Below are 22,396 nucleotides of genomic sequence, written 5' to 3'. Positions count from 1 at the left end.
AGCTGGCAATTCACAAACCATAAGGTGAGTATAAGACCAGTGGCAGGATTAGAAGCATAACTACAATGTTGAAATAAAAAAAAAAAAATGCTGGAGTTGTGCTGTTAAAAAGCCACAGTGGCCAGTGTGAAAGCTGCAAGATTGCTAATTATGTTTACATTTTTAGCACATTTACTCACCCTGCCCCCCATGCCTGACTAATAATGGCTGTGATATACAGCCAGGATCTTCATCTAACAGCTTTTGGTGGAAATTTGCTCCACCCGATGCTGTAAGCATAGAAGGACTGTATAAACTAAGTACAGGCTCTCAATGTGCTCTTGGTGTGGCCATTTAAGTGTACCTTTCCACCTACTTGTTTTCCATCCTTCGCCACCCTTCTCTGGCTCTATAAAGCCAAATCTGTCAATCAAAAAGGTGGGGGGTGGAAATAGAGGGGAAAACAAGTAGGTTGGAAGGTGCAGTTGCTTGGCCACGCCAGTGTGCCTGTACTTGGTTTGAAGAATCATGTGCTGGCAGACTCCCTATAAAATGCTACTGTCAATGTATGACAACAGCATTTAACCCCTTCACGACCTTTGACGGATCTAGCCGTCATGGTGCCCTGGTACTTAAAGACCCATGACGGCTAGATCCGTCATGGCGGAATCGCGGCACCAGAGCACCGGGCACCGCGATCGGTTTTAAAAAACTGTAGATTCGGGAAGGAGAGGACTTGTACCTGACCTCAGGAGGGGTGGTGTCTCCTTCCCGGACCTACGGAGGCTGTGATTGGCTGAACGGCGTTCGTCAGCCAATCACAGCCAGTGTTATGTTTCAGCCATTGAAAATGGCTGAAGCATTGAAATCCAGCTATGTCAGTGCAGCTGCAGCACTGGCCATTGGCTGGAGCTCGGTGAGCTTTACTGCACCCGCCCCCAGCTCTGATTGGAGAGATCGGCCTTGTGACCGATTTCTCCAAGCAGCACCGTGTCTCTGGAACCGGGTGAGCTTGCTGTAGGAGATCGCTCTCCTTAGCTTCTCCCTCCGTGGAATCTGAGGAGAGCGATCCCTGCAGGCGCCCATCTGTGAGTCACAGCCCCCGATCCACCGCTGCCCTGCTCCATGTGCTTCGCCCCCTGCGCCCCTGCATGTGACGCCGCTACTCAGCAGTAAGAGCAAGCGGCGTCAGATGCAGGGGGTGGCGCAGCAGATGGAGAGCGTCACGGCGGCCGCTGCACTCTCCCCATCAGCCGCTCCACCGCCCCAGCATCTGCCGTCCCCTCTCCCCATCAGTCACTGCTGTCGCCCCATCTGCTGCTCACCGCCCAGCATCTGCCGTCCCCTCTCCCCATCAGTCACTGCTGTCGCCCCATCTGCTGCTCCACCGCCCAGCATCTGCCGTCCCCTCTCCCCATCAGTCACTGCTGTCGCCCCATCTGCTGCTCCACCGCCCAGCATTTGCCGTCCCCTCTCCCCATCAGTCACTGCTGTCGCCCCATCTGCTGCTCCACCGCCCAGCATCTGCCGTCCCCTCTCCCCATCAGTCACTGCTGTCGCCCCATCTGCTGCTCCACCGCCCAGCATCTGCCGTCCCCTCTCCCCATCAGTCACTGCTGTCGCCCCATCTGCTGCTCCACCGCCCCAGCATCTGCCGTCCCCTCTCCCCATCAGTCACTGCTGTCGCCCCATCTGCTGCTCCACCGCCCAGCATCTGCCGTCCCCTCTCCCCATCAGTCACTGCTGTCGCCCCATCTGCTGCTCACCGCCCAGCATCTGCCGTCCCCTCTCCCCATCAGTCACTGCTGTCGCCCCATCTGCTGCTCCACCGCCCAGCATCTGCCGTCCCCTCTCCCCATCAGTCACTGCTGTCGCCCCATCTGCTGCTCCACCGCCCAGCATCTGCCGTCCCCTCTCCCCATCAGTCACTGCTGTCGCCCCATCTGCTGCTCCACCGCCCAGCATCTGCCATCCCCTCTCCCCATCAGTCACTGCTGTCGCCCCATCTGCTGCTCACCGCCCAGCATCTGCCGTCCCCTCTCCCCATCAGTCACTGCTGTCGCCCCATCTGCTGCTCCACCGCCCCAGCATCTGCCGTCCCCTCTCCCCATCAGTCACTGCTGTCGCCCCATCTGCTGCTCCACCGCCCAGCATCTGCCGTCCCCTCTCCCCATCAGTCACTGCTGTCGCCCCATCTGCTGCTCACCGCCCAACATCTGCCGTCCCCTCTCCCCATCAGTCACTGCTGTCGCCCCATCTGCTGCTCCACCGCCCCAGCATCTGCCGCTCCCCTCTCCCCATCAGTCACTGCTCTCGCCCCATCTGCCGCTCCACCGCCCAGCATCTGCCGCTCCCCTCTCCCCATCAGTCACTGCTCTCTCCCCATCTGCCGCTCCACCGCCCCAGCATCTGCCGCTCCACCGCCCCTGCATCAGCCACCTCACTCCCCCATCAGCCTCTGCGCCCCTGCATCTGCCACCTCATTCCCCAATCAGCCTCTGCGCCCTTGCATCTGCCACCTCACTCCCCCATCAGCCTCTGCCCCCTCCCTTATCTGCTGCCTGCTCTCTCTCATCCCCTTAATCCTCTGCCCCCTCTTCCCCCCTCCCGGATCTGCTGCAATCCTGCTGCTTAGATCCATTCTGTAAGGTAGCTATCCCCAATCTCACCTCCCACTCCCCTTCCACCCTTCCCCTCGCCCCCCCTTCCTCCGCCACTCCTGCATCCGTTGTGCCCGCACCCATCCTCAACCGCTCCTCCATCCGCCACGCCCTCCCATCCTCCGACGTGCCCCCTCACCAATCCTCCGCCGTGGCCCCTCACCCATCCTCCGCCGCTCCTGCATCCGTTGCGCCCTCTTCTATCCTCCATCCATCTTTTTTCCATCCCACCTAGCCCTCCCCTTTTTGCAGTACATCCGTGCGTTCGTCCTAATTTTTTTTTCTGTAAACTAAGAAAGAAATACAAATAAACTTAGTTTAGGGCCAGTAAAATTATACTGTAGTAATCATCAACTACAGTATTTTTTACTGAATATTGTAAGGGTCAGCCCAGTGCCACACATGAGAGCGATGCTCGAGTCTCACACCGCATCATCCGGCACGGTCGCTCTCTTCCAGACAGGAGTGTGCGGCTGTGCCGCGTGATGCGTTACGAGATTCGTGCATCGCTCTCACGTGTGGCACTTGCCTTAGTGTCAGTTGCAGGTGCATATATATTTTTTTTTTTACTGACGTCTCTATTTTTTATTATGCCAAACTAATATTTCTTTGTATTGGGGGGGGGGGGGTCTAGTTTCCAACATGGGGTCACATGTGGGGGAGCTCCACTGTTTGGGCATATCAGGGGGATCTCCAAACGCGACATGGTGCGGCTAACGATTCCAGCTAATTTTCCATTTAAAAAGTCAAATGACGCTCCTTCCCTCTGGAGTTCTGCCGTGCGCCCAAACAGTGTTTTTCTGCCACATATGAGGTATCAGCGTACTCAGAACAAATTGCCCAACAAATTTTGCAGTCCACTTTATCCTGTTACCCCTGTACAAATTAAAAAATGGAGCCTAAAATAACATTTTGTGGAAAAAAAAAAGTACTTTTTTGTTTTTATGCCTCAATGTATGAAGCACGTGAGGGTTCAAAGTGCTCATTACCCATGTAGATTTATGCCATGGGGGTTTAGTTTCCAAAATGAGGTCACTTGTGGGGGAGCTCCATTGTTTAGGCACCTCAGGGGGTCTCCAAACGCAACATGGCGTACGCTAATAATTCCAACCAATTTTGCTGTGAAATGGCGCTCCTTCTCTTCTGAGCCCCGCTGTGTGCCCAGACAATTACTTTCCACCACATATGAGGTACCTGTGTACTCAGGAGAAATTGCACAATACATTGTATGGTGCATTTTTTCCTGATACCCTTGTGGAAAAAAAAGCTACCTGGTTGAAATAACAATTTCATGGTAAAAAATATATATATTTTCACGGCTGAACGTTCTTAACTTTTGTGAAGCCTCCAGGGGTTCAAAGTGTTCAGTAAACATCTAGATAAATTCAATGAGGGGTCTAGTTTCCAAAATGGGGTCACTTGTGGGGGAGCTCCATTGTTTAGGCACCTCAGGGGGTCTCCAAACACAACATGGCATCCACTAACGATTCCAGACAATTTTGCGTTTGAAAAGTCAATTGTCGCACCTTGCCTTCCGAGCCCTGCTGTGCGCCCAAACATTTGATTTCCACCACATATGAGGTATCTGTGTACTCAGGAGAAAATGCACAATACATTTTATGTTGCAATTTTTCCTGATACCCTTGTGAAAAAAAAAGCTACCTGGTTGAAGTAACAATTTCGTGGTAATTTTTTTTTTTTTTTATTTTCATTGCTCAAAGTTATTAACTTTTGTGAAGCCCCCAGAGGTTCAAAGTGCTCAATAAACATCTAGATAAATTCCATGAGGGGTCTAGTTTCCAAAATGGGGTCACTTGTGGGGGAGCTCCATTGTTTAGGAACCTCAGGGGGTCTCCAAACGCAACATCACATCTGCTAATTATTCCAGACAATTTTGCTTTCAAAAATTCAAATGATGCTCCTTCTCTTCCGAGCCTTGCCGTGCGCCAAAACAATTGATTTCCCCCACATATGAGATATCGGTGTACTCAGGAGAAATTGCACAATTAATTTTATGGTGCATTTTTCCTGATACCCTTGTGAAAATGCTAAATTTTATGGCTAAAGTAACATTTTTGTGTAAAAAAGTAAAATTTTCATTTTTTCCTTCCACATTGCTTTGGTTGCTGTAAAGCTCCTAAACGGTTAATAAACTTCTTAGATGTGGTTTTGAGCAGTGTGAGGAGTGCAGATTTTAGAATGGGGTCACTTTTGGGTATTTTCTGTCACCTCGGCCTCTCAAAGTCACTCCAAATGTGATGTGGTACCTAAAATATTTTTTTTGTAAATTTTGTTGGAAAAATGAAAAATTGCTGATGAACTTTGACCCCTTCTAACTTCCTAACGGAAAAAAATTTTGTTTCGAAAATTGCGCTGGTGTAAAGCAGACAAGTGGGAAATGTTACGTAGTAACTATTTTGTGTGACATATCTCACAGATTTATGGGCATAAAATTTCAAATTTTGAAAATTGCGAAATTTTCAAAATGTTCGCCAAATTTCCAAACTTTTCACACATAAACGCAAAAAATATCGGCCTAAATTTACCATTGACATGAAGTACAATATGTCACGAAAAAACAATCTCAGAATCGCCAGGATCCGTTGAAGCGTTCCAGAGTTATAACCTGTCAAAGTGACACTGGTCAGAATTGCAAAAAATGGCCGGGTCTTTAAGGTGAAAACAGGCTGGGGGCTGAAGGGGTTAAGTCAAACGGACAGTTCCACGCGCCTGTCAAATATTGTCATTTTACCTCCTTGTGATGCTATTGCAGGCTACCGATGGATTGCCTTGGCAGCCAGGGGTGTTTTGAAGACCACCCTTTCTGCCAGTGCTGTGTTCCACCGGGCTTGAAAGGAGACTGGGTTTTTTTTTGCTTGACTAAGTCCCTTAAGAGGAGTCAGAATTACAAAAAAAGACACTTTTTTTTTTTTTTTTTTTTTTTTCAAACCAATTGAAAATATAAAAAAAAATACGATCTAGCAAAGTATAAAGTTAATCTGATTATTTTTAACCAAACGACAATATTGCAGGATTTTTATTCTTTTGGGAGGGGGGAGGGTCACCGAAAAAAAATTGCAATAGGAGGCAACTTAACTATTTATTTAAAAATGGTATCAATAAAAATGTCAGCTCGCTCTGCAATAAACAAGCAGTGACACAGCTCCACTGACAGAGAAAAAAAGAAAAAAGTTAAGGGTCCTGGAAAATGGCTACACAAGCCACCAATAATTTTTTTTTTTTTTTTTTTTTATACAAATTTACACTTTTTTTTTCACCACTAAAATAATAAAATAAAAGCGAAATAAAATAAATCTGGACAAGGTTATTTTTACCACACAACACGCTGGAATATCAAAACCCAAAAATCAGTATCAGATTTCATTTTATTTTTTTTAAATTCTTCATTCTTTTTTTTTTTTTCTTTTTTTACAATTTTTCAGGATATTGTGTGGTAAGATGAATGATGTTATTCTAAAGTGTCACTTAGGTGCAGAGAAGCCCAACATGCCCCCTCCTCTGATTGACACCTCACTGTCAATGAACAATCTCTATTGAGAGCCTGGTGTGGGCGGGGATAGCTCCCTGCACTCTGCTACAAGACTAAAGGCCACTTTACACACAGAGATAAATCTTTGGCAGATCTGTGGTTGCAGTGAAATCATGGACATATTGTTCCATTTGTACACAGCCACAAACCTGGCACTGATTGTCCACAATTTCACTGCAACCACAGATCTGCCGCAGATTTATCTCTGTGTGTGACAGGGCCTTAAGGCTATGTGTCCACGGGACAACGTACCCATGGACATTTCCGCAGGGTTGTCCGCAGGTTTCACGCAGCTGCTCCCCGGAATCCGCAGCTATCCATTGCTGTGGGATTCGAGCATTTTTGCTGCGGTAAACCTGCGGGACAAGTGCGGAAATACCTGCGGAATTCCCGCCCTCTATCTCCATAGTGGAGAGGCAGGACATCCGCAGATATTTCCGCATGAATAATTGACATGCAGTTACGTGCAGCTGCGAGAAATCCGCAGCATATTCCGCACATACCGCACCATTGATACAGTATTCCCCAAATCCCATAGGATAACATGGGGAGTGTCTGTACTTGCTAGAACCTGCAGATTTATCTAGAAAATCCAGATAAATCCGCAGGTTTTCCGCAGCAAAATCCACAGGTATGTTGTCCCGTGGGCACATAGCCTAAAGCTAAAAATTCTGACTGTCAGAATGGCTGCAGCCAGTAATCTAAGTGAAACACTGTAAGGCTGGGGCCACACGGGGACTACTGCGATCCCCTTGCATGAGACTCGGCTCGTGCTGGCAGTACAGCAGAGCCGAGTCTCATGCTTGTGTCCTTGCAACTGAGGTCCGTTCGTGCGAGCAGACCTCAGCTGCAGGGGGCGGGCCGGCACTCAGGAGGGGAGGGAGGGATTTCTCTCCCTCTCGCCTGTGTAGCCGGCTATAGACATTCTCGCTCTGCACGCACGGTACACCGATGTACCGCGAGTGCAGTGCGATTTTTCTCTCGCCCCATTCACTTGAATGGGTGCGAGAGAAAGAGTCTCGGATTACAATCGCAGCATGCTGCGATTGTTTTCTCGGTCCGATTAGGGCTGAGAAAATAATCGCTCATGTGTGCTGTCACACAGGCTAGAATTGGTCCGAGTGGAATGCGATGTTTTATCGCACTCCACTCGCACCGATTTTCTCGCCGTGTGGCTTAGGCCTTAGAGTCCGAATGTCCTTGCCTACATCTTCATGACGTAGCAAAAACTTGCTGATAGATTCCCTTTTAAGATTGGTTGGAAATGATAAAATAGCCTGTTGGTTGTGTTTTTACAATCTAATAACATACTCTCTTCTTCTTGTGTAGAAAATCCAAAGAGCAATCAATCTGGTGAAGATTCAGTTCTAATGAAAATCACAACCTGCCTTATGATTCCACCCTTCTAATTGGACCATGTCTCCCACAGCCACTAATGCCTCTGGCGTGTACCCAGAAGACACTCCAGGACTTGTGTGCTTGCCTCCTATTTCCGATGACCTTCAGTTGATTTGGACACAGGCAGAGCTTACTAATGAGTTGGATGATCATCCACAGCTTATCCATACTTTTAGTTACTTTCCTTATCCTACAATGCCAGAGATTGCTCTGCTTTGCTTACGATATGGACTACAAATGGAAAAAGTGAAAGCCTGGTTTATGGTACAACGCATTCGCTGTGGTATCAGCTGGTCATCAGAGGAAATTGAAGAGGCACGTTCACGTTTACTCTACAATCAGGATCAGCTACATTTCAAGCCTCTGATTGCAGTAGCCACAAAATCTAATGTTTTCAGGAATTTAGGAAAACCTCCAGTTACTTCACCAAAGCATGATGCAGTGCAAGCGATGCTTCCACACTCTCCTTGTTCATCCTCAAGTGATGTGGCTCCAGAAGCCAAAAAATTGAAATTAAATGACAACACACCCGAGAGACATGAACAAAGGACACCAGAGCTCACCAATGAACAAAAGGAAAGCTCAAGCTCTGACTCGCCAGGCACTTATAGACATTGTAAAACAGCTACTGACATGGCTCCTGAACCAAATCAGGTACTTAAAAACCGAGTCAAGCATTCTGCAGCAAGTCATGTATATGTAGTAGATGAACCTGAAATGAACTCATCGGTGTCTTCTCCCATTCATGAAGAGGTCGGAAAAATGTTGTCTTCATCTTGGAATATTGATGATTACCAGGGAGTGCAAGCTCATAGGTCTAATGAAAACAGTGGTGGGACTCCCAGAGAAGACTATTACTCACGAGTTATACGACGACAGCGAAAAACCAAAGAACAGTTGGCAATACTTAAATCCTTTTTTTTGCAGTGTCAGTGGGCTCGTCGTGAAGACTACAAACAACTGGAGGAAATAACTGGACTGCCAAGGGCAGACATAATCCAGTGGTTTGGAGATACACGTTATGCACTTAAACATGGACAGCTGAGATGGTTCCGTGATAGTACTAATGAACGCCCCAAATGGTTAGATGAACCACAACATTATGTTCAGAATGGAAGACCCAGTGAGCATACCTCTGGAGAACAAGCTGGAGTTGTAACGTTGGCTCCTGATTTGGGAGCACTGGAATCAGAATATCAGCCTGCAGTGAAAGTGTTATCAAAAACACCAGAACATTCTATGGCCTGTAGTCCAGTAATAAAATTAACAGAACCATGCTCAGGAAAAAACTATGCAAAAAGTTCCAGAAATACAAGCTAATAGATATGCAACTCCTTCAGGGACACCAATATCTGCACACAGCAAATTAAAATCAACTTCTACTGTAATAGCTTCTCCACAGTCAGAGCATTTTTATCAGGACCGTACGCCGTCTACTCCCCAAAAAAACTATGAAATACTAGACAGATACTGGGAAACTCATCATTGTGTTCAAGAAGAAGACTTAAATTCCCTTATAAGAAAATCTGGTCTCAGTCGAAAGGAGGTAATAGATTGGTTTTGTTTCAAATGTAAAGAACCTGTTGAAGTGGAGGTATGTCTGGATGAAGAGGAAGATGATCTGGCAGAGGAGGATGAGGATGAAGTTGTTATAATTCAGGACTAGTGCAATGATTACAAACATATTTTTCTTAGAAATGGTCTATTTGAATTAAAAAAAAAAAAAGTTTTATGTTCTACCTATAATGTACTTTAGAACACATTTTTGTATTTATTATTTACGTGTAATTTAGTTTTTTGCTTACTAAGGACTATCGCACATAAATTGTCTACTTTCTCTAAAAGTTACAGGCCCAGATTTATCAAAGCAATTTCGCCAAAATTCTGGCTTAAAGTGCTTTGAACATGTTGAAACTTTTGGCATTTTCACTTCATTTTCTCCCAGCTTCGCAAACGCCACAGCTTCTCTAATTCATGACGAGCAGTGGCGCTCCCTAAGGCTAAGTTCACACATCCTGTGTTTTGCATCAGTCACAATCCGTAGCCTTGAGGAATTACGGAATCCTGCAAAATATTTTGCAGGAATCCTGTATTTCCCCATAGACTTCTATTAGTGACGGATTGCGACTGATGACCCTGCGTTGCATCCGCTGCGTCGCGGTCCGTCGTTTTTGACTGACCGCCGAGCGGGGAGCAACGCAGAATGTAACGTTTTTCGGGCCGTCAAAATTAACGCGCCGCGCAGGAATCCGTCGCCATCCGTCAAGCTTGTAATGCATGTCTATGGTGCTGGATTCCGTCGTAATCCGTCTTACAACGGAATCCAGCGCAGGATTCCGTCATGCTCTACTGAGCATGCCCAGCATGCTTGGCACGCCCACTGGGCTGTCCCAAACACAGACGGATCATGACTGATCCGTCAAAAAACGGACGCACAGCAGATGTAACGGACGCAACTGATCCGTTTTTTCACAGGATTCCTGTGAAAGGAATCCTGTGAAAAACACATCAGTTGACATCTTGAAAATGACTGATCCGTTGCTGACGGACCTGACGGATTGAAAACACAGGATGTGTGAACTTAGCCTAAGCCAGAAATCACTCTTCAGTCCCTGACTAGAATAACATTTGTGCATTACGCATATCAATCATCAGACATTCCCGATTCAAGAAAAGGTATGTACCTCTTCATAAATCAAGGAGTGTTTGATGCCATCACACCGCCCTCATCAAGACCAATGAGAAAATCGCCAGTCTTGATGAATCTGGGCCAAAGTGTTTCTTTTGGACATACACATTAATAAGCTATCAATGTTTGATCGGTGATCTTTAGACCTTTGGAAGACCAGCAAATAAAGGAGCAGCAGTACGTTTGCAATTAATGTGTCCCCTTCATTATTTACAGAAGAATAGTACTGAACTTACAAGTGTGACTGTGCCTGGTAACGCTGGTCAGTATCATGCACGTGAATGGAAAAAGGAGTAGCAGTACTATGCACAGACTCCTGTAAAATCGAGCCGCTAAGTTCGCGGCACCTTGAGATCATCAGCAAGAGTAACAGAGCATGGAAACCCATCAATAATGTAGTAAGTTTCTGGTAAAATAAAATAAAAAAAAAATAGAAAATGGTCAGAGCAGATCATAACATATAGTCAGTAGTCCATCAATCTTAATTATTTCAGTTGTTTGTTTTTAATAGCATGGAGGTGAGTGGTTGACAGATCTAAACACTAACACAAATTGCTGAAAACTCATATTTTTGTGCATTTTTGTAAAAATAAAAAAAATATATATTATTAGTCCTACCTTTTATACTTATTCCCACATGTGGTTGGCTGAAAACAAAGCAGGTTACGTTTATGTTCACACATGCTATATTGAAAATTAGTTGTATGACTCTTAATGGGGTTGTTTCTGCATTATTTCTACACATCCATTTTAAGATGAATGGCACAGTCACAAATTTCTGCATCAAGTTTACCATATGTGAATATACACTTTTTGTAATAATATTTACAATAATAGATATTGCAAAATAGTATAGAGCCAGTTAGGCCAGGGGGAAATCCATACATCTGTATGTTCATGTCAGCGGTTTCCTAGTGCACAGAATGCCATAGACCGCATGCCATGACTGTTGTCATCTCCCCCTATAAATGAATGGAATCTAAAAACAACCCATAGGATCAGTTACACAGATGCATATTTTACATTTGCATAACATCCATGTTACATTTTATTATTTGCATCTCTAACTATATATATTATAATAGTGAAAAGTAGAGCTAAAATAAATAAAAAAAACCTCTTAGAAATGCTTAAAAAAATACTGACTTACACAATGAATTGGATACAAACAAAACCATATTTATCTCTGAATTTCACTAGAGTTGTATGCATTAGGCCTAGCTCACTGGTTGCTCCACTGCTGGAACCTCCACCAATCTTGAGAATAGGGTTGTCCCTGTTTGAATGGTGTCGTGGTAAAGCCTGTGCATCACCACTCTCTATTCATGGTGTATGGGATTGCCCAAGATGGCTGAGGCCAGCATTGGGACTACCAGCAATCGGCAAGTAATCACCTATCTTATGGATAGGTGATGACTTTGAAATTTGGTGCAAACACTATGGATAGCTGCACAGCAACGTTTGTAATGTGACCATAATTTCCAAATGCAAATGTAGCTTGCAATATGCTATGTTGACATAACAAAACGTATAACAATGTATACTCCCTCACTACTTACTAGTTATTTTTCTCTTTTGTACACTAAGCATACCTAGCCAATGACACTTAAAAAGTACAACTTTAAATATAGTCATTGACTGACCAAGTCTCATGGTGAAGACCTATTTCTGTCCTACAATGGATATGCCATAAATGCCCGAGGGACCTTTCCCATCTTGTCAGGAGGAGTCCATCTGCCAATTTAAAGAGCCAGCCTTCCCCATTACATTTACCGTAATTGAAGTGATTGTGCTTGCAGCCTTTTATTGAAATCTGAGATTTAGGCCACTTCCACTCATCAGTATTTTTTGCATCAGTGTTTCATCAGTATTTGTATGCCAAAACCAGGAGTGAAATTTACATAGAAAAAACTATAATTGAAAGATTGTCTCCTGTTCTGTGTTTTGAAGACACTCCTGGTATTTGCATCCAAATACTGACAAAACACTGGTGCAAAAATATTGATGTGTGAAAGAAGCCTTATAGAAATCTTACTACTTGCACCAGTCATTTGTCTTGAGGATATTCTATAAATGTGTAGGATGTAAATACCGTTCTATTAATATCCTCATTTGGAAGTCTCATTGGGTAGTCTGTCTCTTGATTACAAGAACAGCTCCTTATACAGCATTATTTGTGGCATCAAAATCACAGAAACCTTAGCAGATCTCCAAAAATGTTCCTGTCTGCTCTACATAGAATTCATGAGTAATTTATCCTGGGAATATTGTAGGATGGAAGTACTCCTTTAAGAAGTACTCCACTATAGTTCTCAGTAATACAGTCAGATGGTAATTATCTATGTTTCTACCATATTGAGGGTAATACTGAGAGACAGCTGGGTGTATATGAACTACAACGGTAAATATCATTAGGTTTCTTTAATAAAAACAAAACAAATTAATTCATGATAACCAGAATGCATTGTCCACGGAATAAGTGAAAGCAACTGAAGAAAATATTCTAACACAGCCATTACTGATGTGTGAAGTTGAGCTCTGCATCAGTGGTCGGATTGTTTTTTTTTTTCTGGACAAGCCGTAAATGCACCAATGCAGGCAATAACTAGGCTTACTGATGTTAATATGCAGTAGCGTTATTGGTGCAAGGCAAGTATCCACAGAATGGAGGGGACAACAAGGCTATCGCTCTAGGTAGCACTTGAGTAACTTTGCTTTGTTATAACATTTTCCATAGGTACTTTAATTTACAATATTCCTGGATATGCCTTTATACTGGGTTAGCTCATATGTATCAGTAAAATTACATTTATTACCATTCTCTCTATTTTGAAACTACACATTTCATGAAGTATTAGACTATGCATTGCACAGAATGTTTTTTACAATTACATATGTAGATGAGCAGATAGAAACACTGCTATCTAATGACGAAGAGTTGGCAGCTATAGGAATTAAAAATTCTCATGTCTGCCTCCTGTGATTACAGACATTGCAGAGTTTATAGTAGACGTTATGCAGAGATTTGCAGAAGTTGACCAGCTTTCTGTTTTGTAACGTTTCTAATAGCATATTGCTTTAACTTTTCTTTAAATGATTGTTTCCTTTGTTCTGATTATGTGGCAGCTTTGACACTTGCTATAAACAACTTAGAATTTGTATTTTTCAACTAATTACAGTTTTCAGATTTTATTAAAACGTGTATACTCACATAAAATAAAAATGTGAAAATATAATCTAGAAGGAATTTGGTTAATTTTACAATGTCCTGATCACTGTTGTAATGAAAAACTTTTAGTAAAATGTCATGTAAATTTCTTACGGAATGAGTTTATTTCTGGCTAACAAATATCACTGATTTATGTACACTCATGTTGATCCAAACTACATCAACACTAAAAAAATGACCTGACCTGGTGGTATGGCTATATTAATAAACTAATATCTTGTAATATGCAATTTACCTGATAACATGAAAGGGGGTATATTGGTTTAATATATATAATATATACATATTGTAGACACACACACACTTCCTAGAGGTTTTAAGCAGGTGTAAAACTGAAATATCAAAACAAGAGGAAGCAGAGTATTAGTGCAAAAAGGTACAAGTTTATTGAAAAAAAAAAAAATCACAAACCGTGATAAAACATTAAAAACAGCTACTTAGAGACATGGGGAGTGTCACATAGTTGGAAGGAGAATGGCAGGGTCCCCTATTAAGGATATATAATATGTGTCCAACCATTGCTAAGCCCAGCGTAATATATAGAGTTCTAAATTAAGAGGAGGGAAAAAACACTCCACATATAAACAATCATATTTAAAAGGCTATAGGTTGGCAAATATCAGAGTAGAAAAGAATGGCATAAATGGCTTTAATTACCTAAAGTGATAGTGCAAGGGAACCGCAGTAAAGGCCTATTCACACGGCATGACAGAACCCCCAGGAATAGATCTCAGAACCACCTAAACTAACATCTTGTAATATGCAATGTATCTGGTAACATAAAAGGGGGTATATTGGTTTAGCCCCTTAACGACCGTAGGCAGTAATATTACGTCCTAGAGGTCATAGTGTTACTGCCCGCGGTCTGCGCTGCCGGCAGCTTTCCGCGATCGGCGCACATCTCAGCTGGTTTTCACAGCTGAGATGTGTACCTGCTAGGCACGAGCAGAATCGTTATCTGCTTGTGCCGTTTAAGCCCTTAAATGGCGCTGTCAATATGTGACAGCTCCATTATAATGGCATCGGCGGTAAACATTTACTTACCGCCCGATACCGGAAGTCACGTGATGTGATCACGTGACTTCCGGTGGTTGTCATGGTAGCACAAGGTCATGTGATGACTCCTATAGCTCACATGAATTCCTTTCGGTTTCACTCGGCCCAGAGCTGAGTGAGGCAGAAAATGAGCATATCTGCTGTTTACAGCTGCATAGCTGTGATCAGCAGATATGGCAGTGCGATCGGATTGTTGATCCATATAGCCCCCTAGGGGGACTAGTAAAGTAAGAAAAAAGAGTTTAAAAAAAACCCCCCAAAATCCTAAAAGTTCAAATCCCCCCCCCACCCCCCTTTCGCCACATTGAAAATTAAAGGGTTAAAAAAATAAACACATATTTGGTATCGCCGCGTTGAGAAACGCTCGAGCTATCAAAATATAAAATCAATTTAATCTGATCAGTAAACGGCGTAACGGCAAAAAAATTCCAAACGCCAAAATTACGTTTTTTGGTCGCCACATTTTGCGCAAAATGCAATAACAGGCGATAAAAACGTAGCATCTGCGCAAAAATGGTACCGTTAAAAATTTCAGCTCGAGATGCAAAAAATAAGCCTTCAGTGAGCGGCAGATTCCGAAAAATGAGAATACTACGGGTCACTGAATATAGCGTAAAACATGTGCCACTTTTTTCTAACAAACTTCCCATTTTTTAATCCCTTATATAAAAGTAAAGCTATACATGTTTGGTGTGTACGAACTCGCACTGACCTGAGGCATCACACCCACACATCAGTTTTACCATATAGTGAACACAGTGAATAAAATATCTCACAAACAATAGTGCATCACACTTTTTTTGCAATTTTTCCGCATTTGGAATTTTTTTGCCGTTTTCCAGTACACTATATGGTAAACGTTATGGTTTCATTTAAAAGTACAGCTCGTTCTCCAAATAAATGAGCCCTCACATGACCATATTGACTGAAAAATAAAAACGTTATGTCTCTCGGAAGAAGAATGGCGAAAAAAAAAACGGAAAGCGAAAAATCGTTCGGTCGTGAAGGGGTTAATATATACATATTATAGAGACACACACTACTTCCTAGAGGTTTTAAGCAGGTGTAAAACTGAAATAGTTTTGGGATTGGTCAAACGTTAAGGCCACTTTCACATTGCGTTTACCTACGTTCACTGGCCCATTATAGTCAATGGCCCCGTCGGCGTATGCGTCTGAAACAAGTTTTGTGGAGGGAAAACCGACGGGATGCCCCGACTGGACCAGTGAACGTAGGTGAAAACGCAATGTGAAAGCAGCCCAACTCTTATGTATTGCCAGAGTACAGTATGGGCAATTGTTAACCACTAAAGTGAGAAGAAAAAAAGCCACAAAATTTTGATGCTTTGAAAAATAGAAGTATTAATAGTTTATTAGCAAGATGCAACGGGAAAGAAAAATGAGAAATCAAGTCAATATTTGGTAAGGTCATCATTTGCCTTCAAAACAGCATCAAAGCATTGGTTCATTTGGGTACACTTGCGCACAGCTTTTGAAAGAACTCGGCAGGGAGGTTTTGCTAAACATCTTGATGAACTTATAGTGACTGCAGACTTTTGTAAAAAGCCTGGACAACCCTTTTATGTCATTGCAGACTTGTGAATTCTCACACCGCGCACTTTAAGGTTTCTCTGGTGCTAGCAGTGGGACCGAGTGGTCATGTGACCGAAAGTATGCGATGTGCATAATCCAAGCCACATTTTGACTAGATGTGCGCAGCCTCATTCAATACAAGTGAATTGACAAGGAGGTGCACGCCTAGTCAGTGTGGCCAGTAGCATGCATATCACATACTTGCGGTCACGTCGCCAGCCCTGGAGAATCCTCATACGCGATGTGAGTATTCAAAGTATGTAGTCACGTATAGTGACTGCAGACTTTTGTGATAAGCCTTGCAACTCCTTTAACCAACAATCTTCAGTGGATGTAGTCTTGTGGAAATTCTTTTTTTTCATTAAATTACAGACATACTTGATGATGAGCTCAGGGATCTATGGAGCCATATCACTTCCAGGACTCCTTTCTATTCTTTATGGTGAAACTGGTTTTTAATGACATTGGCTCCAAATTTAAGGTACCGTCACACTAGGCGACGCTCCAGCGATCCCACCAGCAACCTGACCTGGCAGGGATCGCTGGAGCGTCGCTACATGGGTTGCTGGTGAGCTGTCACACAGGCAGATCTCACCAGTGACCAGCCAGCAGCGGCGCGTGGAAGCGATGCTGCGCTTGGTAACTAAGGTAAATATCGGGTAACCAACCCGATATTTACCTTGGTTACCAGCACGCACCGCTTAGCGCTGGCTCCCTGCACACCTAGCCACAATAATGTAATGTAATTAACCCGATGTGTCCTCTGCTACGTGTGCAGGCAGCAGGAGCCGGCTTCTGCGGACGCTGGAAACCACAGTAAACATTGGGTAACCAAGAAGCCCTTATCTTGGTTACCCGATATTTACCTTCGTTACCAGCGTCCCCCGCTCTCACACTGCCAGTGCCGGCTCCCTGTTCCCTGCACTCCTAGCCACAGAACACATCGGGTTATTTACCCGATGTGTACTCCGGCTACGTGTGCAGGGAGCCGGCACTGGCAGCGTGAGAGCGGCGGACGCTGGTAACGAAGGTAAATATCGGGTAACCAAGGTAAGGGCTTCTTGGTTACCCGATGTTTACCGTGGTTACCAGCGTCCGCAGAAGCCGACTCCTGCTGCCTGCACATTCAGTTGTTGCTCTCCTGCTGTGAAGCACACATCGCTGTGTGCGACAGCGAGAGAGCAACAATTAAAAAATGGTCCAGGACATTCAGCAACAACCAGCGACGTCACAGCAGAGGCCAGGTTGTTGCTGGATGTCACACACAGCGACATCACTAGCAACATCGCTGCTACGTAACAAAAGTCGTGCCTCAGCAGCGATGTTGCTTAGTGTGACGGGGCCTTTACTCTGCAGCCGTACAATGACCCTGAACATATAGTTAATCAGATGCTTCCTGGATGGTATTCAATGGTGCATAAGTACCTGCCAGTACTTATCAGTGTTGAGAACATCAACAAATGGGCAATGTTAAGGACTGCAGACTGAGTAGTTAGTTAACTGACTTCATACTTTACTTCAAAATTGGAAGATGTCCATTAGCTCACAACTGGTAGCAACTAGGACACCTTGCTACACCCATCTATTGTTTAGAGTATTTTGGCCAGAAGTGGTGTTTATGGAAGAATTGCAAACTAAAACTATACCTTTAATGTGAATTAGGCAGAGTGTCTGTTCAACTATCCACAAAGGACATGGGAACTAGGGTGCGAAATGTGGCAGTACGTGTTAATGAGAAGACTGCTGCAGCTGCTCACTCACTTTCTCCGGATGTCTGATTTGTTTGGAGGAGAGCGTGAAGCCAGTGCTTGGCTGCAGGGATAGTCAGTGTGAAACTGCTGGAAAGGCATCGGAGGTGAGAATACGTGGTATTATTTTACTGGGAGAATCCTGAGGATTGTCATAGTAGTGGACAACCACTTTAAAAAGTGTCACCAACATTATTAAAAGCAAAATAACATGAAAATATAGAGTATTGTACTATAAAATATCTGCATACATATATATTTTTTTTCCTATCTGCATAGCGAACTGTGTTAATGGAAAGGCAACTAAGCCCAAATATTGGCCATGGTTAAAGAATAATAATGTGAAAAAATTTACATTAAAGATATAGAGATGTCAAGTTCTTAAATCACAGACTGGTTGCAAACAGTTGTGTACGTTATAACCGCATGAACTCCGTGTTCGATCATGTCATCTAAGATTTTCATTATTTTTGTCAATTTCATTTAAAAAAGTTACAAATTGTAAAAATACAAAAACAAAATAAAAAATGAAAAGAATAAAACAAAAAAAGTAGACATATTTGATATTACCACATCCAGAACGACTCAATATATAAAACTATCACGTTATCCCTTTAATGGACACCATAAAAATGTGACAAAAACTGCTTTTTCAGCAAATTGACAAACAAGTGTGGCATAAAGCACAATCAAAAAAATCGAATGTGAATAAAAATATACCTATCTGAAATTGTCATCTCTTCATCTCTGTTTTAGCATGTTTACCAAGCAGTGAATGGGATAACAATCCCTGAATTGCTGCTTATTGTTCACTCTGCCTCCCAAAATTTGGAATAGAAAGTGATCAATGAATGTTATGTACCCAAAAATGGTACCAATAAAAATGTCAGTGCATCCCTCACACAATATTGTTGGCAGAAAAATTATAGCTCTCAAAATATGGTGGTGCAAACCCCCCCCCCTTTTTTTTTTAGCGATCTAAATATAGCACAAGATAAATATGATCCAAAATGTTATGTAAAATGTTCCCAATAAAAGCTTCAACTCATCCTATAAAAAAAATCCAAATCAACAACCCCCACTGAGGTCTATCAACTGTTAACGTAAATATAGGAGAGTTTGAACAACAGCTCTGGAAAATCTCCATGGCTTCTTTTCCTCCCACCCCCAAAAGAAATCCAGTAAATCTGCGGTCTCAGATGCAAAGTGCCGCACTCCCTTCTGAGTCTCACAGTGTGCCTAAACCGTAGTTAGCATCCACATGTTTCTCAGTACTATAGAGAAAAGAGCCCACTTAATTTATTGTGTGTGTCTCCAAAAGCACAAGCTAGGCACAATGTATGGGCACTACAATATACAGTGGGTACAGAAAGTATTCAGACCCCTTTAAATTTTCACTCTTTGTTTCATTACAGCCATTTGGTAAATTTAAAAAAGTTCTTTTTTTCTCATTAATGTACACTCTGCACCCCATCTTGGCAGAAAGAAAAACAAATGTAGAAATTTGCAAATTTATTAAACAAGAAAAACTGAAATATCACATGATCATAAGTATTCAGACCCTTTGATCAGACACTCATATTTAAGTCATATGCTGTCCATTTCCTTGTGATCCTCCTTGAGATGGTTCTACCCCTTCATTGCAGTCCAGCTGTGTTTAATTAAACTGATAGGACTTGATTTGGAAAGGCACACACCTGTCTATATAAGACCTCACAGCTCACAATGCATGTCAGACCAAATGAGAATCATGAGGTCAAAGGAACTGCCCAAGGAGCCCAGAGACAGAATTGTGGCAAGGCACAGATCTGTCCAAGGTTACAAAATAATGTCTGCTGTACTCAAGGTTCCTAAGAGCACAGTGGCCCCAATAATACTTAAATGGAAGAAGTTTGGGACCACCAGAACTCTTCCTAGACCTGGCTAGCTAGCCAAACTGAGCAATCGTGGGAGAAGAGCCTTGGTAAGAAAGGTAAAGAAGAACTCAATAGTATGAATCAGCTCACCATGGAAAAAGCTCAGTCTTGATTTTGTCCTGGAGCACGGACAGGCACTGCCACAGCCCAAAATAATGCAAAAGATGAGGATGTCCAGCTCTTCAGGCAAAAAATCACGTTTTTATTTTATCATGCAGACACAAAGAATGACATGACCAGCACAACGCGTTTCAGGTGAAAGCACTCACCCTTAATCATGATTAAGGGTGAGTGCTTTCACCTGAAACGCGTTGTGCTCGTAAAGAAGAACCCCAAGATCACTGTGGCTAAGCTCCAGAGATGCAGTAGGGAGATGGGAGAAAGTTCCGCAAAGTCAATGATCACTGCAGCCCTCCACCAAACATGCCTTTATGGCAGAGTGGCCCAACGGAAGCCTCTCCTCAGTCAAAGACATATGAAAGCCTGCATAGAACTTGCAAAAAAACACATGAAGGAATCCCAGACTGGGAAATAAAATTCTCTGGTCTGATGAGACAAAAATAGAACTTTTTGGTGATAATTCTAAGCGTTACGTGTGTAGAAAACCAGGCACTGCTTATCACCTGCACAATACAATCCCAACAGTGAAACATGGTGGTGGCAGCATCATGCTATGGGGTTGTTTTTCAGCTGCAGGGACAATACAACTGGTTGCAATTGAAGTAAAGATGAATGCGGCCAAGTACAGAGAGATCCTGGAAGAAACCTCTTCCAAAGGCTCTGGAACTCAGACTTGGCAGAAGGTTCACCTTCCAACAAGACAATGACTCTTAAGAACACAGCTAAAATAACTAAGGAGTGGCTTCAGAACAACTCTGTGACCATTCTTGACTGGCCCAGCCAGAGCCCTGACCTAAACCCAATTGAGCATCTCTGGAGAGACCTGAAAATGTCTGTCCAACAACATGCACCATCCAACCTGACAGAACTGGAGGATCTGTAAGGAAGAATGTAAGAGGATCCCCAAATCCAGGTGTGAAAAACTTGTTGCATCATTCCCAAAAAGACTCATGGCTGTACTAGCTCAAAAGAGTGCTTCTACTCAATACTGAACAAAGGGTCTGAATACTTATGACCATGCGATATTTCAATTTTTCTTGTTTAATACATTTGCAAAAATGTCTACATTTCTGGGGGGGGTTCTGTCAAGATGGGGTACAGAGTGTACATTAATGAGAAAAAAAATGATCTTTTTGGAATTTACCAAATAGCTACAATGAAGCAGAGAGTGATAAATTTAAAGGGGTCTGAATACTTTCCGTACTCACTGTAGTAAGCACTACAATGGCATATTTGCAATTTTCACACTGCCATATCCCTTGTTTGTTTCTGGAAATCACACATGGAGTAAAAATCATTGATACACCTGTAGATGAGTTCAAAGAGCGATGTAATTCCCACATTGGGGTCACTTGAGAGGGTTTCTGATGTTCGGGCACTTAGGAGCTCTGCATATGGAGTCCACAAACTATTTTAGGAAAATCTGTGCTTCAAAAGTAAAAAAAAAAAAGCACTCCTTCCTCTGTTGTGTCGCTAAACAGTACTATAGTGCAACATATCTGGTAGTGCCATGTTCAGCAAAAAATGTGACACATTTTGGTGCCATTTTGACCCATTTTCCCTTGAGAAAATGTAAAATCTGGAACTAAAACAATATTTTAATGGTAACAATGTAATTTTTTTTCTCTTTCCCCCATGACACCACTACACGAGACAGGGATCCGCTCGTCAAGGACAGGAAACCCACTAAATAAAAGGGCGGAATCTTTCCCCCCCACCGCATCAGTTGGTTTCCTGTCCTTGTGGAGAACCAACACAAAATGATGTGCGGAATGAAGTTTTTCTTTCTCACCCAGACCTAAACGGCGGAAGAGGTGGTGTACTGCAGCAGTGATGCAGGTCATGGAAGTGCCGCAGCGGGGGGTTTAGCTGTTGTGCGGATAAGGGCAGCAGAATTCTCCATGTGTCTGCTGGCCACCACATTTACCGGGGCTGCACATGCTCTGGTGCACTGGAAGAGGCGCATCCCGATGACTGGCGTGTTGGTAACGTTGAAGCCAGGGTTCCACATGCACAGCGATCTGGAAGGAGTGCACCCAAGTTATGAATACGCTGGAAGAAGCACACCCTGATGATGAGCACACTGGAAACAAGAAAGAAGGGTATGCACAAACGCAGAGTGTGCTGGAATGTGCACATTCTGACGAGGAGACCGTCGGTGCTCTTCTGACCTAGAAGTGTCGATTTTGACTTGCGGGGATCTGGAGGAGGTATCGACATAGAAGGAACAGCTGTTGCCCTGTCCCTCATTTAAAATTGGGGTCTGACTGCCAAAGAGTGGGTTTTTGTGCTTGGTCTATCCTTCCAGCATGGCTATAGAGAAACAGCAGCAGCATGGTCAGCCACAGGGTCAAGATAGGTGCAACAGTGGCAGTTGCCCGAGTGACAAGAGGAGCACTGGAACGCACACAGGAAGGCCAGGCAGCAAAGCAGAGTGGATTATTATTATTATTATACAG

General features: G+C 43.4%; 1 protein-coding gene across 1 annotated transcript in view; it reads left to right on the top strand.

Annotated features, from left to right (window-relative positions):
• Window positions 1–13,588, top strand: part of HOMEZ (homeobox and leucine zipper encoding) — a 44,527-nt gene extending 30,939 nt beyond the window's left edge. Inside the window, 2 exon segments of the mRNA XM_075319114.1 lie at window positions 7,519–8,871; window positions 8,873–13,588. Of these exon segments, the coding sequence (XP_075175229.1) occupies window positions 7,606–8,871; window positions 8,873–9,253 (1,647 nt within the window). The 5' untranslated portion in view covers window positions 7,519–7,605 and the 3' untranslated portion in view covers window positions 9,254–13,588.
• Window positions 13,589–22,396: the final 8,808 nt, after the last annotated feature.

The sequence above is a fragment of the Anomaloglossus baeobatrachus genome, chromosome 1 (assembly GCF_048569485.1).
Source record: "Anomaloglossus baeobatrachus isolate aAnoBae1 chromosome 1, aAnoBae1.hap1, whole genome shotgun sequence".
Taxonomy (NCBI): domain Eukaryota; kingdom Metazoa; phylum Chordata; class Amphibia; order Anura; family Aromobatidae; genus Anomaloglossus; species Anomaloglossus baeobatrachus.
The sequence above is the reverse complement of the archived record's forward strand: the minus strand, read 5'-3'. Positions and strand labels throughout refer to the sequence as shown.